This window comes from Oryctolagus cuniculus, chromosome 11 (genome assembly GCF_964237555.1).
Source record: "Oryctolagus cuniculus chromosome 11, mOryCun1.1, whole genome shotgun sequence".
In the NCBI taxonomy this organism is placed as follows: domain Eukaryota; kingdom Metazoa; phylum Chordata; class Mammalia; order Lagomorpha; family Leporidae; genus Oryctolagus; species Oryctolagus cuniculus.
The window spans coordinates 35,573,717-35,599,290 of record NC_091442.1 but is presented as its reverse complement, the minus strand read 5'-3'; the positions used below and the strand labels follow the sequence as shown (position 1 = coordinate 35,599,290).

Here is a 25,574-nt window from a genome sequence, read left to right as displayed (position 1 = left end):
GGCCAGGCCCTCCTCCAGGGGCGAAAGCCGCAGCTGACGCAGGCGGCTCGGAAGGCGGAAGCTGTCCCGCTCCGGCCGCTCGGGCAGCACCGCGGCGCCTACACCTGGGGCCCCGACGGGCCCGGGGCGCGGTCCCCGTGGAGGAGCGGGGGGCGCCCGCGGCGCCCCGGAGCAGCGGCTGCGCGCTCTCCCTTCCCGGCGCTCCCGTGGACACGGGTTGCGGAGGGGGCCCTGGACGTCCACGAGCCCCGGGCCCCTTCCAAGTTCCTCCCCGCGCCGGCCCCCTCCCCGTCCACCAGGAGGGAAGGGGCGTGTCCCAAGAACTCACGGCCCCTCATGAATATTCATAAGCGCGCATGCGCCTTGCCGCGCGTGCTGGGTAGAGGTGGCCAGCGCGAGCCGCGGCTCCCAGACCGGCGCTCCGGGTCCCTCTCCGAGAGCCAGGCGGGCACGCGTCATTGTGTTACCTGCAGCCGGCCGGCCGGCGAGCTAGGCTCGGGTTTTTTTTTTTTTTTTTCCTCCTCCCTCCTTCTTCTCCCCCCCCTTCCCATGCAGCTGATCTGAAAGGGAATAAAAGGCTGCGCATAACCATAATAATAAAAGAAGGGGAGCGTGAGCGAAGGAAAGAAAGCCGGGAGGTGGAAGAGGAGGGGGAGCGCCTCAAAGAAGCGATCAGAATAATAAAAGGAGGCCGGGCTCTCCGCCTTCTGGAACGGGCCGCTCCTGAAAGGGCTTTTGAAAAGTGGTGTTGTTTTCCAGTCGTGCATGCTCCAATCGGCGGAGTATATTAGAGCCGGGACGCGGCGGCCGCGGGGGCAGCGGCGACGGCAGCACCGGCGGCAGCAGCAGCGCGAGCAGCAGCAGCGGCAGCAGCAGCGGCGGCGGCGTCCCCAGTGCGCGCGGCGCGCGGCGCAGCGATGCGGTCCCCACGGACGCGCGGCCGGCCCGGGCGCCCCCTGAGCCTCCTGCTCGCCCTGCTCTGTGCCCTGCGAGCCAAGGTAGGAGCCTCGCGCCGGGGCCTCCCTCCTGGCCGACCCCCCCACCCCACCCCTTACCCTCGTGGGCGCCCCGGACGCGGGCGACGAGACGAGCCCGTGGGTGCCCGGCCCCCCGAGCCCGAGAGGCTGCGCCTGGACGGGAGCGCTCCTGCTACCCCTTGGGGAGCCCCGGGCTGGGCCGGGGGCACATTCCCCGGGCCGTAGTCGGATTTTTTTTTTTTTTCCCTCCCCTCGCACTTGTGCGTTTTGCTTCCCCAGAATCACGTTGGGCCCTCGAAGCCAGTTTTCCAGAATTATTTTCACTTGGCGCCGAGGGCTCGCCGGGCGGGCGGGCGGGCGGGCGGGCTGGGAGTCGCCGCCTCCACCCTCCGAGAAAACAACTTTCTCCCGCGCTGACCTGCCTCCCTCGCTCGCCGGCAGGTGTGCGGCGCCTCGGGTCAGTTCGAGTTGGAGATCCTGTCCATGCAGAACGTGAACGGGGAGCTGCAGAACGGGAACTGTTGCGGAGGTGCCCGCAACCCGGGGGACCGCAAGTGCACCCGCGACGAGTGTGACACGTACTTCAAAGTGTGCCTCAAGGAGTACCAGTCCCGCGTCACGGCCGGGGGCCCCTGCAGCTTCGGCTCGGGGTCCACGCCTGTCATCGGGGGCAACACCTTCAACCTCAAAGCCAGCCGCGGCAACGACCGCAACCGCATCGTGCTGCCTTTCAGTTTCGCCTGGCCGGTGAGTGGCCCCCTCTCTGCGCCACGGGCTCGGCGCGCGCGCGCGCCCGGCCCCGCGTGGCCTTTGCGGGACGGAGGTAAAAGCCCCTTGCCTTGCAACTTTGCGCCGCCTGCGCGCGGCTTTCGGGGCGGCGGATCCGGCAGCGGAGACTCCATTCGGAGAGTTAAGACTTGCGGGGTTGGGGTCCCATCTCCGCTGGTGTTTGCCTCGCGCGCCCAAGGGGGCACCCCCAGAAGGGGTAACGATTGCCACGCTCCCGGGAAGGCCGGTTTCGACTGGTCCCCGAGTCCACACAGGCCCCCACCCCCGTGCCCCTGGAGCCAGGAGGTCCCTGGAGGTGATCTATTCACTTCACCGCTTAAACCCGGTGCGCCGCGGAGGGCGAGCCGACGCAGCTCTGGGCTGTGAACGCCGTCCAAATTGGCACTCTCCCTTTTCCCGTGAGCGGCCGGGAGGGCGGGTGTGTCCTTCCTGGAGGGTGTGTGTGTGTGTTGGGGGGCAGGGGGAGCCCGTATCCCGCTGCTCCCTGGAAATCTCGGTGGGTGCGGGGGCGCTCTCCTGGCGAGGCATGAGGGGCCTGGGGGCGGCCGCCGCGGGCTGCAGGCCCGGGAACCCCCGCCCCCTGCCGGCCCCTTCCTGCCCCCGCCCCCGCGCGGCGAAGCCCTTGTGGCCTCACTTCCAGCGGTTCCCGGGCCCTGGAACAGCTGTGTTTGCAAACTTCCCCGGGAAGGGCGGGCACACGCCCTCGTCCGGCGGGCGCGCGGTCCCCAGAAAGTTCGCAGGCCTTGCCAAGGGTTTTGCAAGGGGCGGCTCGCTAGAGGTAGTGCTTGCAGCGCGAGTGCGTGAACCTTCAACTCCCCCCCACCCCCACCCCTCCCTCCGCCATCATCCCAGAGGAGCTCGAGGCCCGGGCCCAGCTGGCAAAGCTGCAGCAAGGCCCTTACAACATCTCAAAATGGGTGGAAGGAAGATGGGTGCGATTGCAGAAGGGGAGGAAAGGGAAATGTTGGGGGTGTGCCCTGCGCCGGGCTCCCGCTGTCCAGGAGGCGTGACTCATTGCCAGGGCCGGGGCTGGGCGGGTGGGTGGTGGGAGGGGAGCTCGGCGCCCCCGAGGGTTGCTTTTCGCCACGTGCTCTGGTGGGATGCGCTCTGCTGCCTCCTATCCGCCGGCCGGGGCTGTGGCTCCGCAACTGTGGGAGCGGAGGGCAGAGTGTGCGTGAAACTTAAGGCGGCCGTTAACGTCCACACTTCCAGGAGCCGGCGTTCTGAAATGCTCTCTGCTTTGAGTGACATCAGACAGTAATCAAAAACATGCCCTGGAATGGGTCGCACTAGATGTGTATTAGTGGATAAACAACGCGCCGCGCTGCGTGTGGAATTCTGAGCTCTGAAAGCGTTTTCTGCTGCGGGATTTCACTTTTACAAAGACTGTTTATCTTGTTTGTTAATCCCTTATTAGGGAGAACTTTAAGCTACAGAAGTTGGCCACCTTTAAATCTGGCTGGGCCCAAGCCGCGTGTGAATGCTGACTGCCCTTGAACTGGTGTTTGGAGTTTAGGGGGAAGGGGCCTGCAGGTGGTGCCACCCTGGGAGGATCAGCCCAGAGCCCCTTGCTTTTCACAAGACCATAAAAGGAATCCTGTTAGTGATTTGAAAAAGCTGCGGGCCTGGCTGAGGTTCGTTCTATGAAGTAGGGTCAGAGGTGGCTTACAGGAAAAACTGGAAGGCTTGCTTGCCAGGCTGGCTGAGGACAAGTGGCCCAAGAAGGGGGTCTGACACTGGATAGAGGGTCCTCAGTGGACGAGGAGCGGAAGTGGGGTGAGAGGGTAGGGCAGGGTGATTTGCTGGTGCTCTTCTGTGGTTTGGGGCCTCACGGGTCACCAACCATGAAATAGACTCTTTGGCTTTGCTACTATGGGGGAGACTGCTGGGGCAATCCTGAGAGTGTGGTTGTTTTGAAGTCGGGCCAAATGCATGTATCACTCGCAAACAAGTCGCCACCCTTCTGCCCCAAAAAGGCCTCCCGTGAAACATAAACCCTGCTTCCCAAGAGAAACTGGAGTATAGGTGCCGCGTTCAAGTTTGTTTTCCCGTGTGTGGCTTGGAGAAACCCCACCACCAGCAACGTGGGACAATGATTCCGGGGTGCGCGTCCACTGGAAAGCACTTAGGTAGCTGAGCTGGTATTGAAGTAGACAGCACTTTTTTGTGCGGTCTGGCAGTTGATAAGTGTATCATTCTCAAGCTGATTTCTGGGCTAGGTTGTAAGTGAACTTAGTGTAGAACTCCAGAGGTAATGAGTGGAAGATGTGTGATGTGCAAGTAAGAACTCCCAAACCCCAGCCCCCCAAGCTGCCGGCCCCTGTGCAGCCACAGTTCCCATCTGTGTGCATCCTCCCAGATTTGCTGACGCTGGAAGAGCTGTTGGTTGGTTGTGTTGCAGGGGTAGGTCAGTTAGGGAAGGTCACGCAATTCATGCCTTTTGTTTGGAAGTATAAGCCCAATCAAACAACTGTTCACGTCCTGCAGAGGAAAAGGAGGAAACGATTTGGGCAGATATGAAACACAGTCCACATTCCAGTGTGCCCGTTGTGAGATGCTCTGTGGAGGTGGGCCTGCCCGCCCGCCCCATCAGATCTGATCACTGCCGACTTGGAGTCCCCTGCCCTGGCCCCTGTCTCGTGGTAGTTTTCGCTTTGGTTGTTCGTCTCTGCTCCAAGGGGCTTGAAGCGCCCGGCCTGATTTACGGTGCTCAGGTTGGGGGGACCAAGTGATAAGAACAGCATTGTGAGAGGTAATTGGGCTTAACAAGAAATGACTTGGGAATAATCATTCATGAATCACTGAAATGGTTAATTTGCACCTCTCAAAATTAGTGCTAAATCCCAGTAGTGCCTGCTTATTAAAACTGCATTAGTGTAATTGCCACGACTTTTTTTGGGAATCCCAGAACCCTAGTTAGCTATATGGCTGATTTGTGGCCCAAGAGTGATTGGGTGGTGGCAGGGGCGGGGAACAATTGCAATACCTAACTTGTTAGTCTCCTATTTAAATACTGTTGGCCCTATTTAAAGGCTAGCTGAGATCAACTTTTTTTTTTTTTTTTTTTTTTTTTAAAGAAGAATCCAATGAAATGTGATTCTTGCATACCAGAGGGGATGCCAGCTTTGGCTTCCTTCGCATGTTAGGCCTGAATGACCAATTGCCAGGGCTTTGGGTAAATCAGCTGCCAGCATGTAAATCACAAAATACCATTGACAAGTCTTTGCCTTTATGCCTCCTGCTGCCTCCCCCAGTCCCTGAGGCTTCAGAGCTGTGTGGACCCATGGAGGGCAGAGGGATGGGGTTCTCATGATTGACCTGTGTGGTCAGTGTGTTATGCACACGTGTCATATGTAAGTGCTCAGTGCAGGGGACTTTGTGCACGTGGAGAAAAAGCCCAGACGGAAGCAATATGTCTACAGAATGATGTGTCCACGTTTGCAAAGCCAGGCTGGGGGGAAGCGGAACTGTGTCATGTGTCTTCAAGATGCTGCTCCCAAAATGAAATCCCAGTCCCAGGTGCTTGGTTTCCAAAGTTTTCTCTTGCAGGTGTATAGCCACCGCTGTTTTTTTCCTCCTTGTTGTCATGTTTCTTAGCAACTTATTCAAACCTCCAGTACTTAGATGAGTTTGCACCCCACCAGCTCCACACCCACAGTTCTACAGGGACTTAAGAACACTTGGAGAAAACGGTGAAGGTTTTGGCACAGAGGCTGTTGGGGGAGTTGAGTGCTAAAAGGAGGAGCGGCAGCAGCAGCTTGCAGACGTGTAACCTTCCAGAAAGCCAGCCACGTGAATGCTGCCTGAGGTCTTTACACTTGGACAGTGGGCATGTGGGCAGTTTAGCATGCAGAAAAGAATATTTTCTCTTTCTCTCTCTCTCTCTCTCTCTCTCTCTCTCTCACACACACACACATACACACACCCACAGCAGGTCTAAGGCAACAAGTCATCTTCACATTCCTGACCTGAAAACAGGAATGCAGAGTCCTTGGCTGCATTCGTTAACGGCCACCAGCCCTATTGTACAGGGGCCAGAACTTGGTCCCCATGTCAGGCTTTTAAGATTAGTTACAATGTAAGAATGCATAATCTCTGGACATGCATACAATTAGCATAGTAATCCACAAAAACAAATATTCCTGAGAATTCTCCCTGGGTAAGCTTCTAGAGGCATGCCTCCCCCTTCCCTCCCCCACACCCCACAACCCCAGATTGGGATACATGGGATACCAAAAAAAAAAAAAAAGTTTTTAAAAAGTTGGAACGGAACAAGCTTAGCCTTTTTGTCCAGTTGTTGGGAGGGGAAGGCATGGGCAGTGGCTTTAGAACAGTGATTGAGGTGGGAGAAGGGTCCTGGGTGTTTGGAAATGCCCCACTTTCCCTGGCGAGTGGCCGCGTAATAACTTCCGTGCTGTTTTCTGGTTTCTGGCTGCTGCGTGGACCCCTGCAGCCCTTCGGCCCCCTATGTGATGGTGTCAGTGACATCTATGACTGGCACCAGGCGTGTGCGGACAAAATTCCCTGGTGTGACTCCCTCTGGTTAAAGAGGGTATGCAAATAGTGGGACCTTCAGGGTCCTCAGCCAGCTCAGCCCAGTTTTTATGCCCTTTTGGTAAATCAGTAGAAAGGCTTCTTGTTCGGGCTTGCTCTGTGTGAACCGGACCGTTGAGCTTGGCTGGCTTCTCGGTATTCTATCTATTAACCTCGCCACCCTTTTGTAACTGGTGCATTTAATTATCAGTGGGATGCTTTTCAAACAGGTAAGGGTAATGATGGAAAGGGGATAGGGGCGCTCATTGAGTCTCCAATCTGGATATGAGCTTTGGGGCCACTTGGTGAGCCTTTGAGGTAGGCTTTGATGAGAAAAATCACCCTTTGTAACCAGATCGGACTCTATTGACATGCCAACCACTGCAGACTTGATTGCCTTCCACGGTGAAGGCTGGGCTCGCGAGCTGTGTAGGGGAGTTGTCTTCTCGTCGCTCGCCTTGCCAGAACTCCGTGGTACGAGGATGCTGTGTGCAAGCATGTGCCCACACATGGACTCCCCTGAAACCTGTTTTTGTTTCCTACGTTCTGTGACTGGAATATTTTAGACCCTGGCCACCCAGTCGCAGGCGGGACAATAGAGTTGGCCGAATGGACTGAATCGAGGATTACGGAGAAGAATGGGGCCTCTCCAGAAATACTGCTAATACAGGGACAAGCGACAGGAAGCGGCAGTTGAGTCAGCAGAGTGCAGGGCCCCCCGACAGACCCGGGGCCGACCCACCGCGCACAATGGCTGCGCCAGGCATTCCCAGGACGTGCGTGCCTCCGGCCGGCCCGCCTGCCCGTCGCAGCGGCCTGGGGTTTGGATGCCCGCACGCGTGCCGTTGGATGGCGGTTTGTTTGTGTCCCTCAGCTTGGCAGGAGGGGAGGCAGCCGCTTCTCAGGGCTTGGTTTGGCTGCCACTGTTGCCAGGAAAAGGAAGCTCCCAGCTGCCAACACAATTACCTTTGTTTCTTACATCCCCCCTTCTTAATGTGGCAATTAAGTGCTTACCGCTCTGCCCAGTGCCAAGGTAACCGCCATGGAGTGGGACAGGGCACAGCTCAGCAGAGTGTGGAGCCCCGGGGAGGAGGCGCTGGTGGGCCAGCGGTGGGGGGTAGGAAGGGGAACCGGTGGCCCCAGGACGCCTTGGGGTGCTGATGCCAGGACTCTCCTCTAGGTAAAGTCCACAGAAACTGCCCAAAAAGCAGTTCTGCAAACTGACCAGTCCTCTCTGACGCTGCTGGGGGAATGGCACCCAGCCTCTGTGTTGCCAGATTTCCTGGAGCCCAGAGCTGCACAGGGACAGAAGTGACCACTTTGCAAATCCAGGCTAAGATCTGGGCACTACCTATCCCTCCTGCATGGCTCCTAGACTCTTGATCTGGGAAAACTTAAGGAGAGGAGGAAAAAAAAGATGAAAGCCAGGTGACCCTGCCTAAGAGTCTTAGTTTTTCTAGTTTGAAATCATGAAAAGCCCAGGTCTTTCCTGTTTTCTTGGCCTGAACTTAAGTTGGAAAACTTAAGTTTGAATACAGGACTGGGGGCCCTCGCTGGGGGTCAGGTTTGCAGTGACTGATGGGTTGGGGCAATTCATCTGAGCGGATTGCTGATCTGAGGCCTGGCACCTGCTTTGGTGTGCCCGGTCTAGGATCTGAGTGTCTAGATGGATCCTCGGGGATGTACAGAGGTCAAGCGTGGGCCTGGGAAAAATTAAAGTTCCCTAGCAACTAATAATCATTGCTGGGTTATCTTGATTGTTGATCTATAGTGTGGGGATGGAGTGGGAGGTAAGAGTGCCTAATAGGAGCCTTGGAGGGAATCCTCTTCTCTGAAGATCCAGGCTCCAGGAGGCAAGTCTCCGAGCTCTCATCCCTTCTGTGAGACAAGGGAGCTAGAAAGTTCCTTAGGCTCTGCTGCGCTTACAGGGCTGCAGCCTCCCCTCGTGTCTGTCCTGGAAAAGGAAGGTGGACTGTGGCAGTCACTACCAAGCCAGGCCTCTTAAGAGCCTAGTGAGTCGTCAGTTTCCCTCCAGGTGGGGTGGTGTTGGTCAGCAGCTCCTTGCTTGGTTGTGCAAGACCTAAGGAAGCCTCGTTCCGTGGGTACTGGAGCGGGGCTACTGCTGCCATGCCAGTCCAGTCCCGGGGTGTCCTCCCTAGCAGTGGCATTTGTGGGTATTATGTGTTTAGCGCTTATGCAAGTCTGTCAGAACTCTCGGTATCAATGCATTTAATCAGAGAATTAATTACAGCAATATTGTTGAAGTGCAGGACGTGGGCCTCGACGTGACCAGCGAACGAAGGGCTTAATTATACGGAATTGGCCACACATCCGGCCTCGTTTCCACCAGGCTGTTGTCTAGAATCAGTTGAGAAACATAATTTCTTGCTGCTCTCTGGGAAGAGTCCTGTAATTTGTAGGAAGTCCTAAGAGACTTAAAGAGGCTGTAAATAAGGTGTAACTTTCACCAATAAAATATTAACGACGACGACAATGAACTTGGACCCATGGCCACTCACAGAAGAGGCCTGGGTATGTGCCCTGGCTTGCCCGGTTCTGCTTGCTTCTCTGAGCATTTTCCCACAGTTATCAGTGAACGAAATGGGATCCTACTCTGCTTTGAGTATGAAACATATTTCGGCTGAATTCCAAGGCTGGGTCTATCTTGGAGATATTTTTATATTCAGAGGAGACCTGCTGTGTCGCCTTGAGAGCAGTGAGCTTGCCTCCAATTATGAATGAAGCTTTTTTTTTTTCCTCCTGCTCCCTTTCTTTGCACTTGCCTTGTCAGGTGCCTCTTTGCTTGGCGGCCCAGCATTAGCTCATCAGTACACACTTCCAGTGTGTGGGTTTCTGACTGAGCTGAGCAGGGATGCACCGACAGGTTCACGTTCCTGGGCTGCCCACCTGCCCTGGGTGTATTTCACCAGTGCCAAGAGACAGAGCAGACAGTTCATTGAAACCCTGGTGTTTTGTGAGACTGACCTCATTGTAAATGACTACAAATGAAGATTTGAGTAAGACCGGGCACTTTCTAATAGTGTGGGTTTTGGGGAGGGGGAGAGAGGAGGTAGGCAATCGTGAGATAAGCCTGGAAGATAAAAAAAGTGCCTTCAGTATGAAAGCTGGCATCTTGCCCGTATCCAGGGGATTTGTTTAGTTAGTAGACTCTGATTATGCCTGGAATGTTAGATCTTATTGACAGATAAGTTCATCAATAAATATAACCCATGGGTGTGCGGGGATTTCTCCCTTTGTACATTCTTCCCCGCAGTCTGACCCCTCGGCCCCACCGCCCAAGTTAGGCGGCCGCCTTTGTCTTGGGAGTCTCTTTGCGCCTACCCCCTCCTGCTTCCTAGGGTTACCTGATACTTGTGGGAGCTGGGATGGTCTCACACAGACAGGGCTTTCAAAGGGGTTCTGAAAAGGAAAAGGGGGCCTCCCTGGGGACCGCCCCACCAGGCCCCAAAGTGTAACCTTAGCAATACCCCTTTGGTACAGATACCTGGGTAGGTTAACTTAGAATAAATTCTTTCTGTGTGTGTGTGTGTGTGTGTGTGTGTGTGTGTGTATGTATTTTCCCTTGCATTAGGGTTAGGGTTTGGAAACTTTTTGAGAAAAACCATATGCTGAGTGCTCTCTCATGGAGAGGTGACATTTCTTGATGGGGACTTAGGACCACCTCGATGTAATAGCCCCAGTGGGTCCCCACCAAGTCGTTTGTCACCCTGGGGAGAGTGTGCGAGAGGGGAGGGGACCCGGTCTACATTTAGACACCCAAGACCTCCATGCAGTGGACAGTAGAATCTTCATTTTGGCCTCGGGGCTCTGTTGGGCGGGCTGTAAGAGAAGGCCTGGAGAGCTGAGCACTGCTGCTGACCGGCTAAGCCGTTGTTTCTCTGTCTTGCAGAGGTCCTACACGTTGCTTGTGGAGGCGTGGGATTCCAGTAACGACACTGTTCGTAAGTATCACGTCGGGGGACCTGGCAGAGCTGGCTCTGTGTCCTCAGTGCCTGTCGGAACTGTGACTGCCCCCTGCCCCTGGCTCGCCCAGCCTGGTGCCCGCCTTTCAGTGGAGTCTGCTGCTCAACTCTGCCTGGCATCCGGGCTTGGAATATTAAGTGGCCAGAACAGACTCCCAGTTAACTCAGTCCCCTGAATAAGAAATAAGGGACCTAGATTATCTTTGGGATAGAGATCTTAATGGTTTTACAACTTTAAAACCTTGTAGGCTGCTCAGGGATCAAAGTCATGACTTTTTAAAAGTCCATTTAAACTTTTGAGTGTTTAATCTCCCATCAGAAAGATAAACCCATCCAGGTGGCTCTGGGCTCTAAAGACCGGCCTTGAATTTCCCTCGGTGGGCAGGTGAGCTTCAGGCCCGTCTGGATTTCCCACAATGCACACCACAAGCCTTTTATTGAGGCAGAATTCCAGGGCCTCGGAGCCATTACCTGTCTCATCCCCCTTGGAGAGATGCTCCGTTTTCTGCACAGGTCACTTTCCTGGACTGGACTGCGTGGGTGGGTTTGGGTGGAGAAGCCACAGAGGGCGTGTGATGAGAAGGTAGCAGTCTGGCCACTACAGCAGCCTTGCTCTTCCTAACTTCAATGTATGTTTTCCCTCATGGGGCTGAAACTGCTGGTACCCTGTGTGCCTGCAGAGCCTGGGTGGCTGTCATTAGAAACCCCAATTCATATTGAAGGCTCTTGGTCCGTGCATGATGAAGACTTGACCCAACTTTTTATTTTAATACTTTGAGAGGTAGAGTTACAGTGAGAGGAAGAGACAGAGAGAGGTCTTCCATCCGCTGGTTCACTTCCCAAATGGCCACAATGGCTGGAGCTGGGCAGATCTGGAGCCAGGAGCTTCTCCCGGGTCTCCAACGTGGGTGCAGGGGCCCAAGGATGTGGGCCATCTCCTACTGCTTTCCCAGGCCATAGCAGAGAGCTGGATTGGAAGTGGAGCAGCTGGGACTCGAACCTGCGCCCATATGGGATGCTGGCCCCTTGACCCAACTTCTTCCCCCCTTACTGATGCTTTCTTTGTGTGCTCACTGCTAGCATCCTTTGCCCCTTCGTCTTGGTGTTTCACAGAACCTGAAACTGGCGACTGTCCGGCATAGGCATTGTTGGAGCTGGGTTTCTGCTCTGAGGGTGGCTTTCGGTGCCGCTGGCCCAGGGGGCAGCTCTGGGTCAGAGAACCCTTGCTGAGCCCAGGGTGCCTGAGGCTGCTATGCCCTCCGGGTCACTCCTCTTCGTTTTGGAGCTCCCAGTCCAGCTCTGAGGTCATCATTCCTGCTTTAAGGGAGCCTGCGAATGTCTAGGGTCTGAGCCTTCCTCTGTGGGGAGCATGCAGGGAGCCAGCACCCCATCCTACCACGGGGGTGTGTGTGTTTGGGGGATGGTGCCAGCTTGGCTGTGGCTGATGGCAGTCAGGGTCACAGATACTTGTTTGTTCTCCCCTCCCTCTGCTGCCACAGACATTGAGGACTGAGTGAGCGTTATGTCACTGTGACCTGTTGACAATGGTAACTAAGCATTGGGAAGATGGGGGCGGGGAGTGCGGAGAAAGAGGCTCTTCAGGTAGTCAGGTGCAGGCCTGGTCTCCTTCCCTTGCCTGTTGGCTGTTAAATCATCCATGTGGAGGGCGGGACATCCTTGAGGTGGCTCCTGCTTGTGCTAAGAGTTGGGTGAGGGTACTGGTTAGGGATGCGAGAGAGAGAGAGACCCCACCAGCACCCAAGGGGTGGCCTTCCCTCGCCCCACAGGTCAGGAAGGAGCATCCCTGGGAACCTGGTGCTTGCTTGTCCAGAGCTGCCCACATCTGTCTGCCTTTCCCAGTGGCCCCATCTTCTGCTTCTGGGACCTCTCGGCTTTGGCTGGGAAGTAACTGAATTCCTGTAGGGGGACAAGGAAGACGGGCGGGAATACACCTTGGGAGGCTGCTGAGGCCCACGCGGTGAGCCCTGGGGAGCAGGGGATCAGAATTCAGGATCTTCCCTCTGCAAAAGCACAGACCTCTTCTAAAGCCCTTTTGGGAGACAAGCACCAGTATATGAACACCCGGTGCTGTAAGCCACACATCTGGAAGGCCTCTTGGGCATCTCATCTCTCTCTACTCTCTCAGCGTCTGTATGTTAATCTACCTCCAAGTTCTGAAAATCTCATCATTGACACATCACTCAAATATAGCCACCTCCCACCATCTCCACTGCCATAGCGCTGGCCCAAGGCACCAGCTGCTCACTCTGAACTCTTAGGGTACCTGCCGACTGGTGGGCCCCTATCTGCCTCCAGTGCTTTCTCCATTTTCCTGCTGTCCTGGTCTCGGAGCATAACATTTGATTGTTTCCCTGACTTCTAAAAGCCAACCATTTGGTGACTTCCTGTTCTGGGGACAGATCATCATGTGGCCCACAAAGACCTTGTCTCCCTGACAGCTTCGTCTGCTATGCCATGTGCTTGTCCATCACTTCTGTATCCTAGCCATACCCTAGCGGTTGCCTTTCCATCCTCAAACGTGGTAGGTTCTCTGCCTCCGGGCCTTTGTACATGATCTCCTGGTATGTTTTGCTCCTTTTTCTTTTTATCCTGAGTGCCTGCTGGTGGACTGGACTCCATGAGGGCTGAGAAATCCAGGCAGTGGGCTGCCCTTTGGGGCCCAAGCAAGTTGCAAACATCCTAAGTTCTGATAGAAATTAAAGATATATCCCAGAATTTGGGAAATACATCTTTACTTACTAGAAGGCCAGGATTCTTTCTAACATCAGTTCTACAACGAACCCTTATGAGCAGAATACAGTTCAAGGAAGTCCAGGGTGGACTAGGATTGTTCTAGTGTGTGTTAGAATCTTCAGAGCTTGGCCCTCCTGTCATCAGTCCTCCGAAGTCATTTCTGTTACATTTTGGGACAGGGGGAGGGTATAAAGGCCTTAACTCTGTCTCTCCCAGAGTACATGGTTTAAGTTTATTGTATTGCTTAATAGGTAAATAGAAATAGACATGCACGAGACGAGGCTTTCCTTAGGCGCCTTGGTTAAGACTCCCATCTAGGTTTGCCAGGTGCCGTGACACTGGGTCTGTCATGGTTTCCCCCTTGGCCCAAAAGCCAGTTGTGGGTGCTCTGTGAGATCACTGTCTTCAGGCACTTGAGGATTGCAGGGAGGTGTGGTGACATCCGGTCCCGGTCACGAGGCTGCACTCTCCAGGGAGCTGCCCCAGTTACATTCAGAAAGCCCCACGCTGATGGGAAGTGCGATTCAGGCAGTAGCACGCGAAAAGCAGGTAGCAAATTCGCCCTCAAACAGTGCAGGCGCTGGAGAGCGTGTGACGGACAAGCCAGCACCCTGCCGCAGCAGGTGGCAGCTTCTTGGAGCCCCCTGAGGATTTTCAAGAGATCATCGCAGCATTTCCTGGAAACAAGGAGAAGGCCGTGAGCCGCTGAGCATTCCGTGTCAGTCTGTACATACCCTGCAGGTCACCCAGACTCTTGCCGGAGTTGTTTGCTGTTGATACCGGCCTGAGAGTCGCTGGAAGCTTTTGAGTCCTGGGCAATGTGTTTAAATCCTTTTCTTCATGAAGATCTTGTAACTGTGCAGTACATTTTGACCAAAGCAGCAGAACAAACATAGTTAATGGAGGGACGTTTTTGCTTGTCTTTTGCCTGTGTTTATTAACTTCAAGTTTTTGCAAATACAAAAGTGCTATATGTGCAAGTGCTATATGCCCAGGTGTGGGTCTGCAGGTGTGTGGGCTTGTTCAAGGCACGTGCGGCAGTCGAGAGAATGCCAGGGCTGTGTTGGAAGTGGAGTGTGCGGATGAAGCGCGCAGGAATCTTTCTTTTCCTGGTCACCTGCGGGGCTTGTGAGGCTCGCTTTGTGAGGGAGCGCACAGGCTCAGGGCCTAGAAAAACAGCCGTGTGGGTGGGTAAGAATCACACAGACCTTGTGAGCAGGTCCCGAGTCTGTTTCTCCAAGGTGGCCTTGAATTTGACAAGGTGGTGAGGAGTTAGCACTGCCAGGTTTAAGAAAACAAACACACAACCAGGCACGGGTGCTGGCTTAGTACCCTGCTTCTGCCTTTGCACAACCCTCCCCTGAACTCCTGGCACCTGTGTTTGGAGCGGATTTTTCTACCTGTCTCTTATGTCGGATTAGATTGTAAGTGACGGCAGGGCAGGGACCACTTAGTCCTTGCGAGAGCCACTTGCACTCTGGGCTTATTTTCCTTAGGAAGCATTTTTATTTATTTATTTTTAAAGATTTATTCATTTGAGAAGCAGAATGACAGAGATAGATCTTCCATCCACTGCTTCACTCCCCAGATGGCTGGGGCTGATCCAGGCCAAAGCCAAGAACCTGGATTGCCATCCAGGTCTCCCATGTGAGTGGTAGGAACCCAGGCACTTGGACCATCTTCCACTGCTTTCTCAGATGACTTAAGGCGCTGGATTGGAAGTGGAGCCAAGGGGACTTGAACCGATACTCACATAGGACGCTGGCATCGCAGGCAGCAGCTGACCCCTCAGAAAGCCCTCTTTAAAGAGGATAACTTGGCAAAAACAAAACAAAACAAAACAAAAAAAACAAAAACCAAACCTTAATGACCTGTTTCAAGCTGATGCCCACATGGGATGCTGGCACTGAAGCAGCAGCTTAACCTATGCCACAGCACTGGCCTCGCTTACCTGTCTCTAAACGAGGGTGAATTATTCTCCCACCTGACTTTTAGGTGGTGGGAAAAAGTGAAAGACATTAGGTCTGCGGTGTTGCTATTGAAATCCCAGCTTGAAAAGTGGCTGTGTTAGCATTTTTTTTTTTTTTAATGTAACTCATTCTATTCCTTGAATTCCAGTGAGGCCACAAAAATAGACAAATCTTTTTCTAAGCAAAGCCCAAAACTCTAAAGGTGGAAGGGAAGAGAGTGTTGACCTTTGGGCTCGTGAAATTTCTTACATGTGACCTTCTGTAATACATAAAGAGCCTTTGCAAATTGGGAGGGCCAACAAGGTAGCAAGAAGGTTGGCAAAGGGAGGAACAGGTTGCAGCTCACAGGAACCCATACGCAGGGTTTGCTAAGCACCTGAAAGGGTGTTCACCATCACTTAATTAGATGCTAATTAGAACAGGAGATGCTTGGGTACGTATCAGGCGGAGAGATCAGAAAGCCATAATCAACCCTGTTGGCACTGCTGCTGGAAATGCAGTTTCCTGTGCTGGTGGAAGTGCGGATTGGCAGGGCTTCACTGGAGAGTCCTTTGGGATTCTCTGCGCACAGAGGGGGTTGGTGGCACTCGTGTGCCTCCACTAGGATGCTTCTTAGTGCTGGTGCCACGTGCACATGCACCTCGGGGCTCTGGTTAATAGCAAAAAGCAAAAACAGCCTAACGGCCCGAGGTTGGGGCCCTAGGTAAGTTATTTAAAGGAGCTCCTGGGCAATGCAGGATTGTGCACCTGGCAGGGGTCCATAACTGGCGACAGTGCAGTGTCTGCCTCTGGCGAGGGGGTGCAGACATTTCATTTTCTGTTCTTTTTATACAACTGTTTGCATTTTGCACCATGCATATTTATTTATGTATGTATGTAGCCGACGTGGTCCAGGCAGGAGGCTCTGAGGGGATTCTTAATGTGATTCTCTTGCTCATCTTTTGCCTCTAGAACCAGACAGCATTATTGAGAAGGCCTCCCACTCGGGCATGATCAACCCCAGCCGCCAGTGGCAGACGCTGAAGCAGAACACGGGGGTGGCCCACTTTGAGTACCAGATCCGTGTGACCTGTGATGACTACTACTACGGCTTTGGCTGCAACAAGTTCTGCCGGCCCAGAGACGACTTTTTCGGTCACTATGCCTGCGACCAGAACGGCAACAAAACGTGCATGGAAGGCTGGATGGGCCCCGAGTGTAACAGAGGTGCGTGCGCCTGTGGCTTTTGGCGTCAGATACTCACCCACTGGGCGGTCCGATGGTGTGTTCCTGTCTCGGGTGGGGTGGTGTTTTGGGAGTTAATACAGGCCTAAGTGCGAAGAAGCTGAACAGATGAGCTTGGGGGACAAAAGGCATAAACCCATACATTTTGGTGCAAACGAGTCTTGAAAACCATGCAAAAAAGTTCACGGAAGATGTGTATTGTCAAAGAATTATATGGACTTCAGAAAAGTTTTTTTTTTGTACCAAGGGGAGCTTACCTTTAGGTTCTGTTCTCTGCAAGCTGTTGGGAGTGCTGTGTTGCACCCATTCCCCAGCTGCTGAGCGCTCTGGCGCCTTGTAGCTTCCAGCTGCTCCTTTCCCCAGAGCTCATGGTCAGTGAGTGACTGACAGAGTATGAAGGCCTGCCCCCTTTCCCTATACACACACACACACCCACACACACGTGCGTGCGCCTGTGCCTCCCCTGGGACCAGGCAGAAGCCAGATTCCAGCTGAGGCCACCTCTTGGCCCAGCTCTTGCCCTCCATCTGCCTCCCTCCCTCTCCTCCTGTGTGTGAGTCCCCTTCTCAGGATCTGCTAAGGAGCCTGACCCAGAAGAGATGGCAGTGGGACTGGGTTAGCCCACTGACGTCTGAGCTCGGAGTAGCCCCGTGAGCTTCTGCTGGGCATCCCTGGGTGCTGGGGCACGGAGCAAGGCTCGCCTGCTCCTTCCTACTTCTGTGGGATTGAGCCCCCCTTTTCCCCCGCCCCAAAGGCGTAGAAGTTTCTAGAGTCCTGGGTGCTGTCTGCTGTCCTTGCCCCTTCTAGAATTCAGTGATTTCTAATTCCTACAACTTGCTGGGTGACTCTAGTTAACCATATACTGTCCCCTCAGGAACAGTTAACAGACTGCCCGTTTTGTAGGATAACTGGGCAGATTCTTTGTTGAAACTCAAATGAATTTTTGAACCCTCACCTGGGGACATGCGGGAGGAATGAGCAGGTCTCCTGGGTGATGCTGCTTTCTTAACTGACAGGTGACAAGAGTTTTAAAAAGGGCGGCACTTCTGGAATTCATATGAAAGGAGGAATTGATTGACATATTTTAAATAGTTGGCATTTTAAAAATCAGTAACAGTCACTTAAACCCGTGATGTTGAATGAATATTTTTAAGACATCAATCTTTCATATATATATATAATATATATATATAAAGAAAGAATTGCTTGGGGAAGAAAATGTCACCAGATTAGCTTGCCAAATGAGGCCAGCGTGGAAGGCTCTGTGGCTCCCATGAGATTTTTGAAACCAAACAGTTGTAGGGGTTTTAGGAGCTCATCTGACTGCACCCTGATGGGCAGAGCAGGTGGGATGAGAAAGGATTCTCTTTTTCTCTTTTGATAAAGGTGGATGTAGGCAGGCTAGGAATTGGGGCTCCAAGAGGAGCAAACTGCTGTTTAGTGAGATTGGATGAGGACCCCTTCCCCCATCCACTCGCCTGCATTTTGTCCCCATGTGTGTTTGGAGGATCTGCCAGCATGGCCTTGAAATTTAAAGCTGGATTTCTTATTTGGGCCCCTCCCGTCTTGCTCTCCTTCCGGTGGCCTTAACGTGAGAACTCTTAACATCGTGGATTTTGTAGGCTTAATGTACGCGGCCGTTCTCATGATGGAGGCAGTGCGCTGATGTTTCCTTCTGTGATTTCTTACAGCTATTTGCCGGCAGGGCTGTAGCCCCAAGCACGGGTCTTGCAAACTCCCAGGAGACTGCAGGTAAATGACTCGACTGGTCTGTTGCTTTTTAACATTTCTTAAAATGTGAGAGAGAGGAGCTGACTTTATTGTGAGCATTGCCTCTTTTTCTTTAGAGGATGAGAAAGCTTCAAAAAAAAAAAATCAGATAGGCACATCCGAAGCTTATTAAATTATACCAGCTGTCCAGTGGAATGCACACAGCACTTCTCTCTTGGGGGGAGAAAAGGAAACTCTGATGGGCATAGCTGGTGACTTCATGTATTAACTGTTCTGTAAATTGATAACACACGTTCATAATCTTCCCTTAAAGTGCTAATGGACTCGATTGGAGGGATGTGGGTTTGTTGCTGTGCCCCTCTCCTCCTCCACCCTGGTGTTTCCTCTGCCTGCCCTCCCCCACTTTTCCCATCAATAGGCGAAAGTCCAGCATTCTTTAGAATGGGATTAGTACAATCTCCTGGCCCCTTTGCAGGCGGGAGCTGGGCCGGTGCTGAGAGGTTAATGGCTGCGCTGGAATCTTGTCAGTTGAGCCTGATGAATGTAGACTTTTGCTGCTGGCCTTTGAAGTTGGTTCTTTTATGGTCCAGGAACAATGCAGAAGCCAAACAGAGACCTACCCTGACTGCGTCTTGATTCCGGTTTGGGGGGACGTCTTGAAATGTATATTATGCCAATTTGGGAAGGGAAATATTGGTGGTGTCTGCAGCGTTCTGACAGTCTTGCACTTCCCTCTCTCCCCCCGCCCCCAACCTCAAGTTGTAAGGATTAGCAGATTGAATGTGACACTAAATGGATCCTTGGGGCCTGCCGCTTGTGCCCCCAAAGCTGCTCTGACTTGAGCCAAGGGCAGCTTATGGAGCAGAGTGCAAACCAGTGCACCTCAAATTAGGATGGTACCTGGGGCTGTTGCTAATACGCAGATCCTGATTCCACAGGGCTGGGGAGGGCCCTGGTCTGCATCTCTAATGAGTGCCCAAGGGATGCTGCTGTCACAGGATGGCAGGGGGACCCTACTTCAGGTCAGGAATCGCTGCCCCCAGAGTTCGGTGCTCAAAGCCTAATTCCCAGGATGAGCCAGGGGATTGTTGAGGTGCAGGTTTGTGATCTCAGGAATATGCATCTGACAAGTTTGCCCCATGACGTTGCTGCGTAGTATGTCTTCCTGCTCTGAAGCCTTGACCCTGACAACCCCGCCCCTCCATCTGTTCCCGTCCCATGCAGCAGGGGACGCTGAACTCGCAGGAGGTGAGACTAGGAACAGGTGTTTCTGAAAGGACCCCTGGCTGCATTTCACAGAGTTTATCTTGTGGAAGGCCGAAGGGGCTCCCGTCAATGCCCTCATGCGTGGCAGGTGACTGTAGGGTTTAGCGGCATTGCTGTCAGATGTGCGCAGGAATCCACCTACGCTCACTCTTGCTAATTAAGGGTGTTGTGGAGAAAGTCACTTCGGTGCTGCTATTAGTGACTGCTCCCTGCTCAGATGCGTATCGGCGGAGGCCACGATTTGTGCTACTGTCATCAGAATAAACACGCGGCGGCGGCTGCTGCTGCTGTCGGTGCCGCTGCAGGGGAGGGCTCTCCCAGCCAGAACAACAGGCTTTGTTTCCAGAGTTGAGCCCTTTCTCTCTCTCTCGAAGTCTCACCTCCCACTCCCTGCCCAGACACGCAGCGGTGCCTTTGTTTACTTAAGGTGCCACTTTCCCACGCGGCATTTGCATAGCCTCTCAACCCCAGCTCCTTCTTCCCTCCCTTGAAAGAAAAGCAAAACAGAACCTTCCAGCTAAGGAAGTGCAGGCCGTGTCCTGCTGGAGAGATGGCTGACTGGCAAGTGCCTTGTCAGTTGTCTTTTGGATTATGTATTACACGGTTTTTTGTTTTTCTTCCTCCCTGCCATGAGAAAACTGCCCTGGTTTTCTGGTTCCCAAGTGCACACGGGTTTCCTTTTCCTGGGTGCACATGCTGACTGTATTACATGCCTGCCAATGATATCAAACTTAGTGATGAATCATCACCGGAGGAAAGTGGCTTCAATTTCTCATGAGAATCTTAATCATATATTATTAAACTGGGATAACTTGGTGGATGCCTCTCTCTTCAGGGTCAGTATTTTTATTTGTTTTCTTTTGAAGTCATCCGTGGCCTCTTGTGGTTGCTTTTTTCATGCTTTGGGATTGCGCTCTCGTTAGTTAGGAGGTGAGGCCGGGTCCTCGGCTGCCTCTCCTTTTTTTATTAGGCGGGCCAGAGAGGTGTAGCAATCCCTGCTGTGGGGAGGGTAGGGAAAGACAGCCGCGATATTGCCGTTTGCCTGTTGTTTCACTCTTCCTGTCTTCCAGGCTAAGACTGTCAGTCTCCACGGAACAGCTGCCCCCCCGCCCCCTCCTCCCCCGACGGGGGTGTCCGCTCCTTAAAGTCATTTCTACCAGATGAGTTGGTTGAAATAGTCGCTTGTCATTTAGACAGACGTTCTGTGTTACGTGAACCAGAATCCTGTGTCAGATTAATTTTAAACCACACATTCTCGTGGTTCTTGGTGTTTGGGTGTGGATGGCTTGTTTTTAGAAGTTAGGAAGCGGTTAGTCAGTGTTCTCAGGGGTTAAGTTGATTCTCGGCCATGGGTGATTAGCTATTAGCTAGATCCCTATAATTTTCCCATGACAAGGATTTGCTCTAGCTCCAGCTCTCTGGAAACTGAAAGCCAGCCTTTCCTTTGGGGGTGGGGGTGGGCACTGGCGTTTGTTTTCCAGAGTTGCAGCTGAGCGGCTTACGGGTCGGCTGGTTCCGATTGTGGTCTTCCCAGGTCCCAGTCTGGAAACGTTGGGCCTGTCCCACGTTCACCCCCACCTTCATTCCGGCAGCGGGCCGCTTGGTGCTCTTGCGAGCTCTCCCCACATCCTTTTGAGAAAGCTTGGTTTTTGAGAGGGCGGTTAGGGTTTCAGAGGGCTTGAAACTTGAGGGGAGAGTGGTTTGAGACCCTGCCCTCTCTCCCACCCAGGTGAAGGTTTATATTTGTGTTTTTGTTTGGGGATCAAAGACACCATTTGGCCTCGAAAGAGTCCGCTGAACAAGGCGCTTATAAAGGAAATTTGACTCCCCCAATACTAGATAAACTCAGCTGACCTTTTTTTTTTTTTCTTTTTTTCCCCTCTTCTTGCAAAGTGAGAAATAACTATAAATTTTGCAGGGACAGCCATGGTAATGGGTCACAAATTATCTATGGAATTGGTTCCAAGTGCTGCTGCTTCCCTCTGCCACCCTGCAGAATTGGGGTTAGGGATGCGATGGGAGTCTACCCCAAGGAGGATGCCTCTTCCTCAACTTGATTTTGTAACTTGTCATTGCGTGGCAGTTTGCTGCCACACTTAGTGTCTTGTTGCGTTTCTCTGTGCCGGGGTCGCGACTTGCTGTTGAGACAAAGAGCTCAGCGGAGCTGCAAGTGCAGCCTTTGCATAGCTTTTGTTGTCACCAGAGTCCTTTCCTTCTATGGTCTGTCCCAACCAGGTCCTGGCATTGATTTATTCCATACTCCCTCCCTCCCTCCCTCATTTGCGGGAGCCTGAGAAGAGAGTGGCTTTGTGAAGGGTGTCCCCACACTGGCCTCTCCCCAAACAGCTCTCCTTTTGTCGGCACCGGCTGGGAAGGGGACCTTGGCCCAACTGTGAAAATGTTTGTTTATAAGGAGTCCCCTGATGGGCCTTGCAAAGTGTACCATCCTGTCCCCAGAAACAAAGCAGAAAAGGCTTTGCCTTTGCAGTTCTGAGTATTCAAGCGGCTGGGAACAGGTGTTGTGGCGCCGCGGGTTAAGCCAGTGTGTTCCATATGGGAGTTCAGGGTTCAAGTTCTGACTGCTCCGTGCTTCTGATGCAGCTTCCCGCTAAAGTGCCTGGGAGGCATACTTGGGTTCCTGCTACCCACATGGGAGACCCAGATAGAGTTCTGGGCTCCTGACTTCAGCGTGTCCTAGCCCTGTCCGTTGTGGGCATTTGGAGAATGAACCTACAGATGGTAGATCTCTGTCTCTGTCTCTCTGCTTTTGAAATAAATAAATGAATCTTTAAAAAGAAAGAAAAAAAAAAACCCTCTGGCTGAGCGGGGGTGTATATGCTTTATTTGCAGGTGCCAGTACGGCTGGCAGGGCCTGTACTGTGACAAGTGCATCCCACACCCGGGATGTGTCCACGGCACCTGCAATGAGCCCTGGCAGTGCCTCTGTGAGACCAACTGGGGCGGCCAGCTCTGTGACAAAGGTACACCCACAGGGGAGGGCACCTGGGGACAGTGGGAGATTTTTTAAGATTCTGAATCTGTTTGAATTTGTCTAAAGTGGGGTTGATTGTTTCATTTTTAAAGGGGGCATGAGGCTGTAGAACCATGGAGGGTTAGTCATCTTGACGGGTGTCTGGTGGTGACTTTGGCATCTTTTTTGGCAGATCTCAATTACTGTGGGACCCATCAGCCGTGTCTCAACGGGGGGACCTGTAGCAACACCGGTCCTGACAAATACCAGTGTTCCTGCCCTGAGGGCTATTCGGGACCCAACTGTGAAATTGGTGAGTGTTCCACGCTCAGTGAGATCTGTTGAGATTTTTCTGTAAACTTGGCTGTACAAGCTTTGGACTTGTAAAAAAAAAAAAAGTGACCATAGTTGCCAGAGTTGATGACCCTGGCACTCCAGCCCTCCTGTGGGTCTCTGAAGCTGCTTTCAAGTCCTCAAAGTTGTATGGGTGATGCTGGCTAGCGCAGGAGGTGGCAAGAGATGCAGTGACCCCAGCCCTGAGATGCCCTGGAATGTGGCTGGAGACAGCGTAGCGGGAAAGATGACTTCCATTCTTCCTAGACATCCCATCTCTGCAGGGTTCATATTACACGCTTGCTTGCAGTTCTGGAAGCATGTGTGATGGTGGCGTGGGCGTGGGATTCCATTGAGGGGGGAGGTGGAGGTGGCTGTCGCCGGCCTCCCTTAACCACTGCCCTTCTTGGTTTCCGTAGCGGAACACGCCTGCCTCTCTGACCCGTGCCACAACAGAGGCAGCTGCAAGGAGACCTCCTTGGGGTTTGAGTGCGAGTGTTCTCCGGGCTGGACTGGTCCCACGTGCTCCACGAGTAAGTCCAGGGTTTGGCCGGTGTCCATTATGGAGGATCATTGTGTGCGGATTCGGGGTTGGGGTTATGTAACCTGGGCCTGCCTGGCGGGGAGGAGTGGGTGTGGCCTCCTGGCACCCCCGCCCACCTGTTAGCACACATGTGTGTTCTTGGAAAAGACTTCCTTTTGGAACAGCTTAGGGCTCTGCATGTGCTTCCCAGAGCTGTCTCATCTGCATCGGGATTGTTCTGCTTGTGGCCTTGGTAACCAGGCTGCTTTCACGAGCGGTTGGCACCACTGATTTTGTCATAAGGCCAAGGCAGGGCCCAGGCTACAGTGCTTACCTGGGCTCTTGAGACTTGGCTGTTAGAACTGTTTGGGGTGCCTTACGGTGCAGCTCTGGGTCCCACCGATTCCCTCTAGAATTAGGGAGCCCACAGCCCTTCAGGCCTGAGAATTGCTGTCATCGGCACCCTGAGAGTGGCATGGGGTGTGGTTGGTGATGTGGATTCTGGGGTCAGGTTGCCTGAGGCCCTTGTAGGATGCTGGTGGACCACGTAACCTCCCCAGTTCCTGTTCCAGTGGGCTGGTAGCAGCTTCTATCTTCAATGGTTCTTGTGAATACCAGGGAGTGAGTTCTCCAACAATGTGGCATACCTCATCAAAGAGGCAGAGAGATCTCCTTAGTCCAGTGTGGGCGTTGGGGGTGCAGCCCCTGGGTATGCTATTTTGGGAGACTCTAAGGAAATCGGAGGAAGAGGTTTGCCACCTGTCAAAGTTACTTTCCCTTCCCTCTGCATGTGTAGTGGCCATGATGGGGGGAAAAAAAAACCAAAGATGAGGCAGATAACGAACGTCCAGTGCTCCCGGCACGTGGGTTGTTGCGCTGTGGTATCCAGCTGTCTGTCTCTCCCCCACTGCTTAGGGGGGATTAATTGAACTGGGGCAGTGGGGGATTTAAAGCTAAAATGGAGCCTTCAGCCGTATTGTCCCCGTCCCACTTGTCCTGCCGTGGCTTTGCTGGGAGCAGGTGTCTGGCTCCCTGGGACCGCGTCCTCCTTGGTTGTCTGGTGCATTGGCATTAAACTGTCGATTCCTCTGTGCTTTTTTGTTGAACAGATATTGATGACTGTTCTCCCAATAACTGTTCTCACGGGGGTACCTGCCTGGACTTGGTGAATGGATTTAAGTGTGTGTGCCCTCCCCAGTGGACCGGCAAAACATGCCAGTTAGGTAAGAGAATCCTTGGGACTGTCATTTCCATACCGGGGTGGCCTCGATCATCGAAAGCTCTTGAGGAAGCAGAGCATGTGGCCAGCGGTGTGAGTTTGCGCTCCATGATACTCCGGAGTCATGTACTCTCCAGACCCTAGCAGGCCTGGGAGAAATAACTTGAATGCAAATGGACTTAGCTCTTTTAGGCCCTGTGGGAAAGTTGTGGGATTCCTTGAACCATGTCAATCGTCTGTCCGAGGAGCGTTCAGCTGGGTTCCAAACGGGGATGATCTCATGAGGAATGAGCTGTCTGCATTCTTTTTGGCACATTTAAATCCCAGCAACTAGTGTTGTGCTGGGTTTTGCACAGAAATGCTTGGTGGCTTTCTGCTGTTCTGTTGCGGGGCCGGTTGGTAACCAGCAGCTGGGAAGTTATCAATTAGCTCTCCTTCCTGGACAATGCAAGGGAGGGGGCTCAGATGGTCACAATAGAGGAGCCTGGTACCTCTTATTGTGCTGCCTTATTAAAGGGTCTCTTATTTCACACCAACTCTGTGGTGTTTCTTTCCAAGGGGGGGGCAGGTGGGGGAGAGAACTCTGTCTCAGTGGTCATCCTTGTTTCCTTTCAGATGCAAATGAATGTGAGGCCAAACCTTGTGTAAATGCCAAATCCTGTAAGAATCTGATTGCCAGCTACTACTGTGACTGCCTTCCCGGCTGGATGGGTCAGAACTGTGACATAAGTGAGTGACTTGGTTTCCCCCAGAACTTGGGGGATTTGAAGGGTCTTGCCCAGCCCTGCTTGGGCTGCAGTTCTGAGGCTTGAGCCATGGAAGGAACACTTAAACTGGGGATGTTTTTGGAGAGGTCGTGGTCAGTGCAGCAGTGCCAGCATACGCTTTGTCGGGCTCCATAGCTGCTAACCTGGCTGTAGTCTGATAAGGTGGCTGGGACAAGGGTGTGCTGTTTCACTCCCTGAGTCTGGAGCAGTGGTGGTGGTGGGGGGGGAGCCTCATCTCACAGGGGGACCTTGGTGGGAAACTTTGGTCTGTCCCGAGCTGAGGGGGCTTTTCCGTGAAGCTATATTTCAGGGTAAATCTCTTTCCTCACTGTGCATCTCCATCTGTATATATGAAATTTGTTCCCTTATAGAAGTTGTGAAAAAACTTGCCTCTTTAATGTGATGACTTATTTACTTTTTAGATATCAATGACTGCCTTGGCCAGTGTCAGAATGACGCCGCCTGTCGGGTATGTAGACCTCTGCTTGAATCCAAACTTTGGGTGATTGACAGCAGATCTCAAGATATATGGGA

At 53.1% G+C, this 25,574-nt stretch overlaps 1 protein-coding gene across 1 annotated transcript in view; it reads left to right on the top strand.

Moving 5' to 3' along the window:
* Positions 1 to 500: 500 nt before the first annotated feature.
* JAG1 (jagged canonical Notch ligand 1) overlaps positions 501 to 25,574 on the top strand; it is a 35,693-nt gene continuing 10,619 nt past the window's right edge. Inside the window, exons 1-11 of the mRNA XM_002710971.5 lie at positions 501 to 998; positions 1,419 to 1,724; positions 10,210 to 10,261; positions 15,958 to 16,212; positions 17,922 to 17,982; positions 22,078 to 22,208; positions 22,392 to 22,511; positions 22,951 to 23,064; positions 24,164 to 24,277; positions 24,889 to 25,002; positions 25,463 to 25,509. Of these exons, the coding sequence (XP_002711017.2) occupies positions 918 to 998; positions 1,419 to 1,724; positions 10,210 to 10,261; positions 15,958 to 16,212; positions 17,922 to 17,982; positions 22,078 to 22,208; positions 22,392 to 22,511; positions 22,951 to 23,064; positions 24,164 to 24,277; positions 24,889 to 25,002; positions 25,463 to 25,509 (1,395 nt within the window). The 5' untranslated portion in view covers positions 501 to 917. The remainder of the gene's footprint in view (positions 999 to 1,418; positions 1,725 to 10,209; positions 10,262 to 15,957; positions 16,213 to 17,921; positions 17,983 to 22,077; positions 22,209 to 22,391; positions 22,512 to 22,950; positions 23,065 to 24,163; positions 24,278 to 24,888; positions 25,003 to 25,462; positions 25,510 to 25,574) is intronic.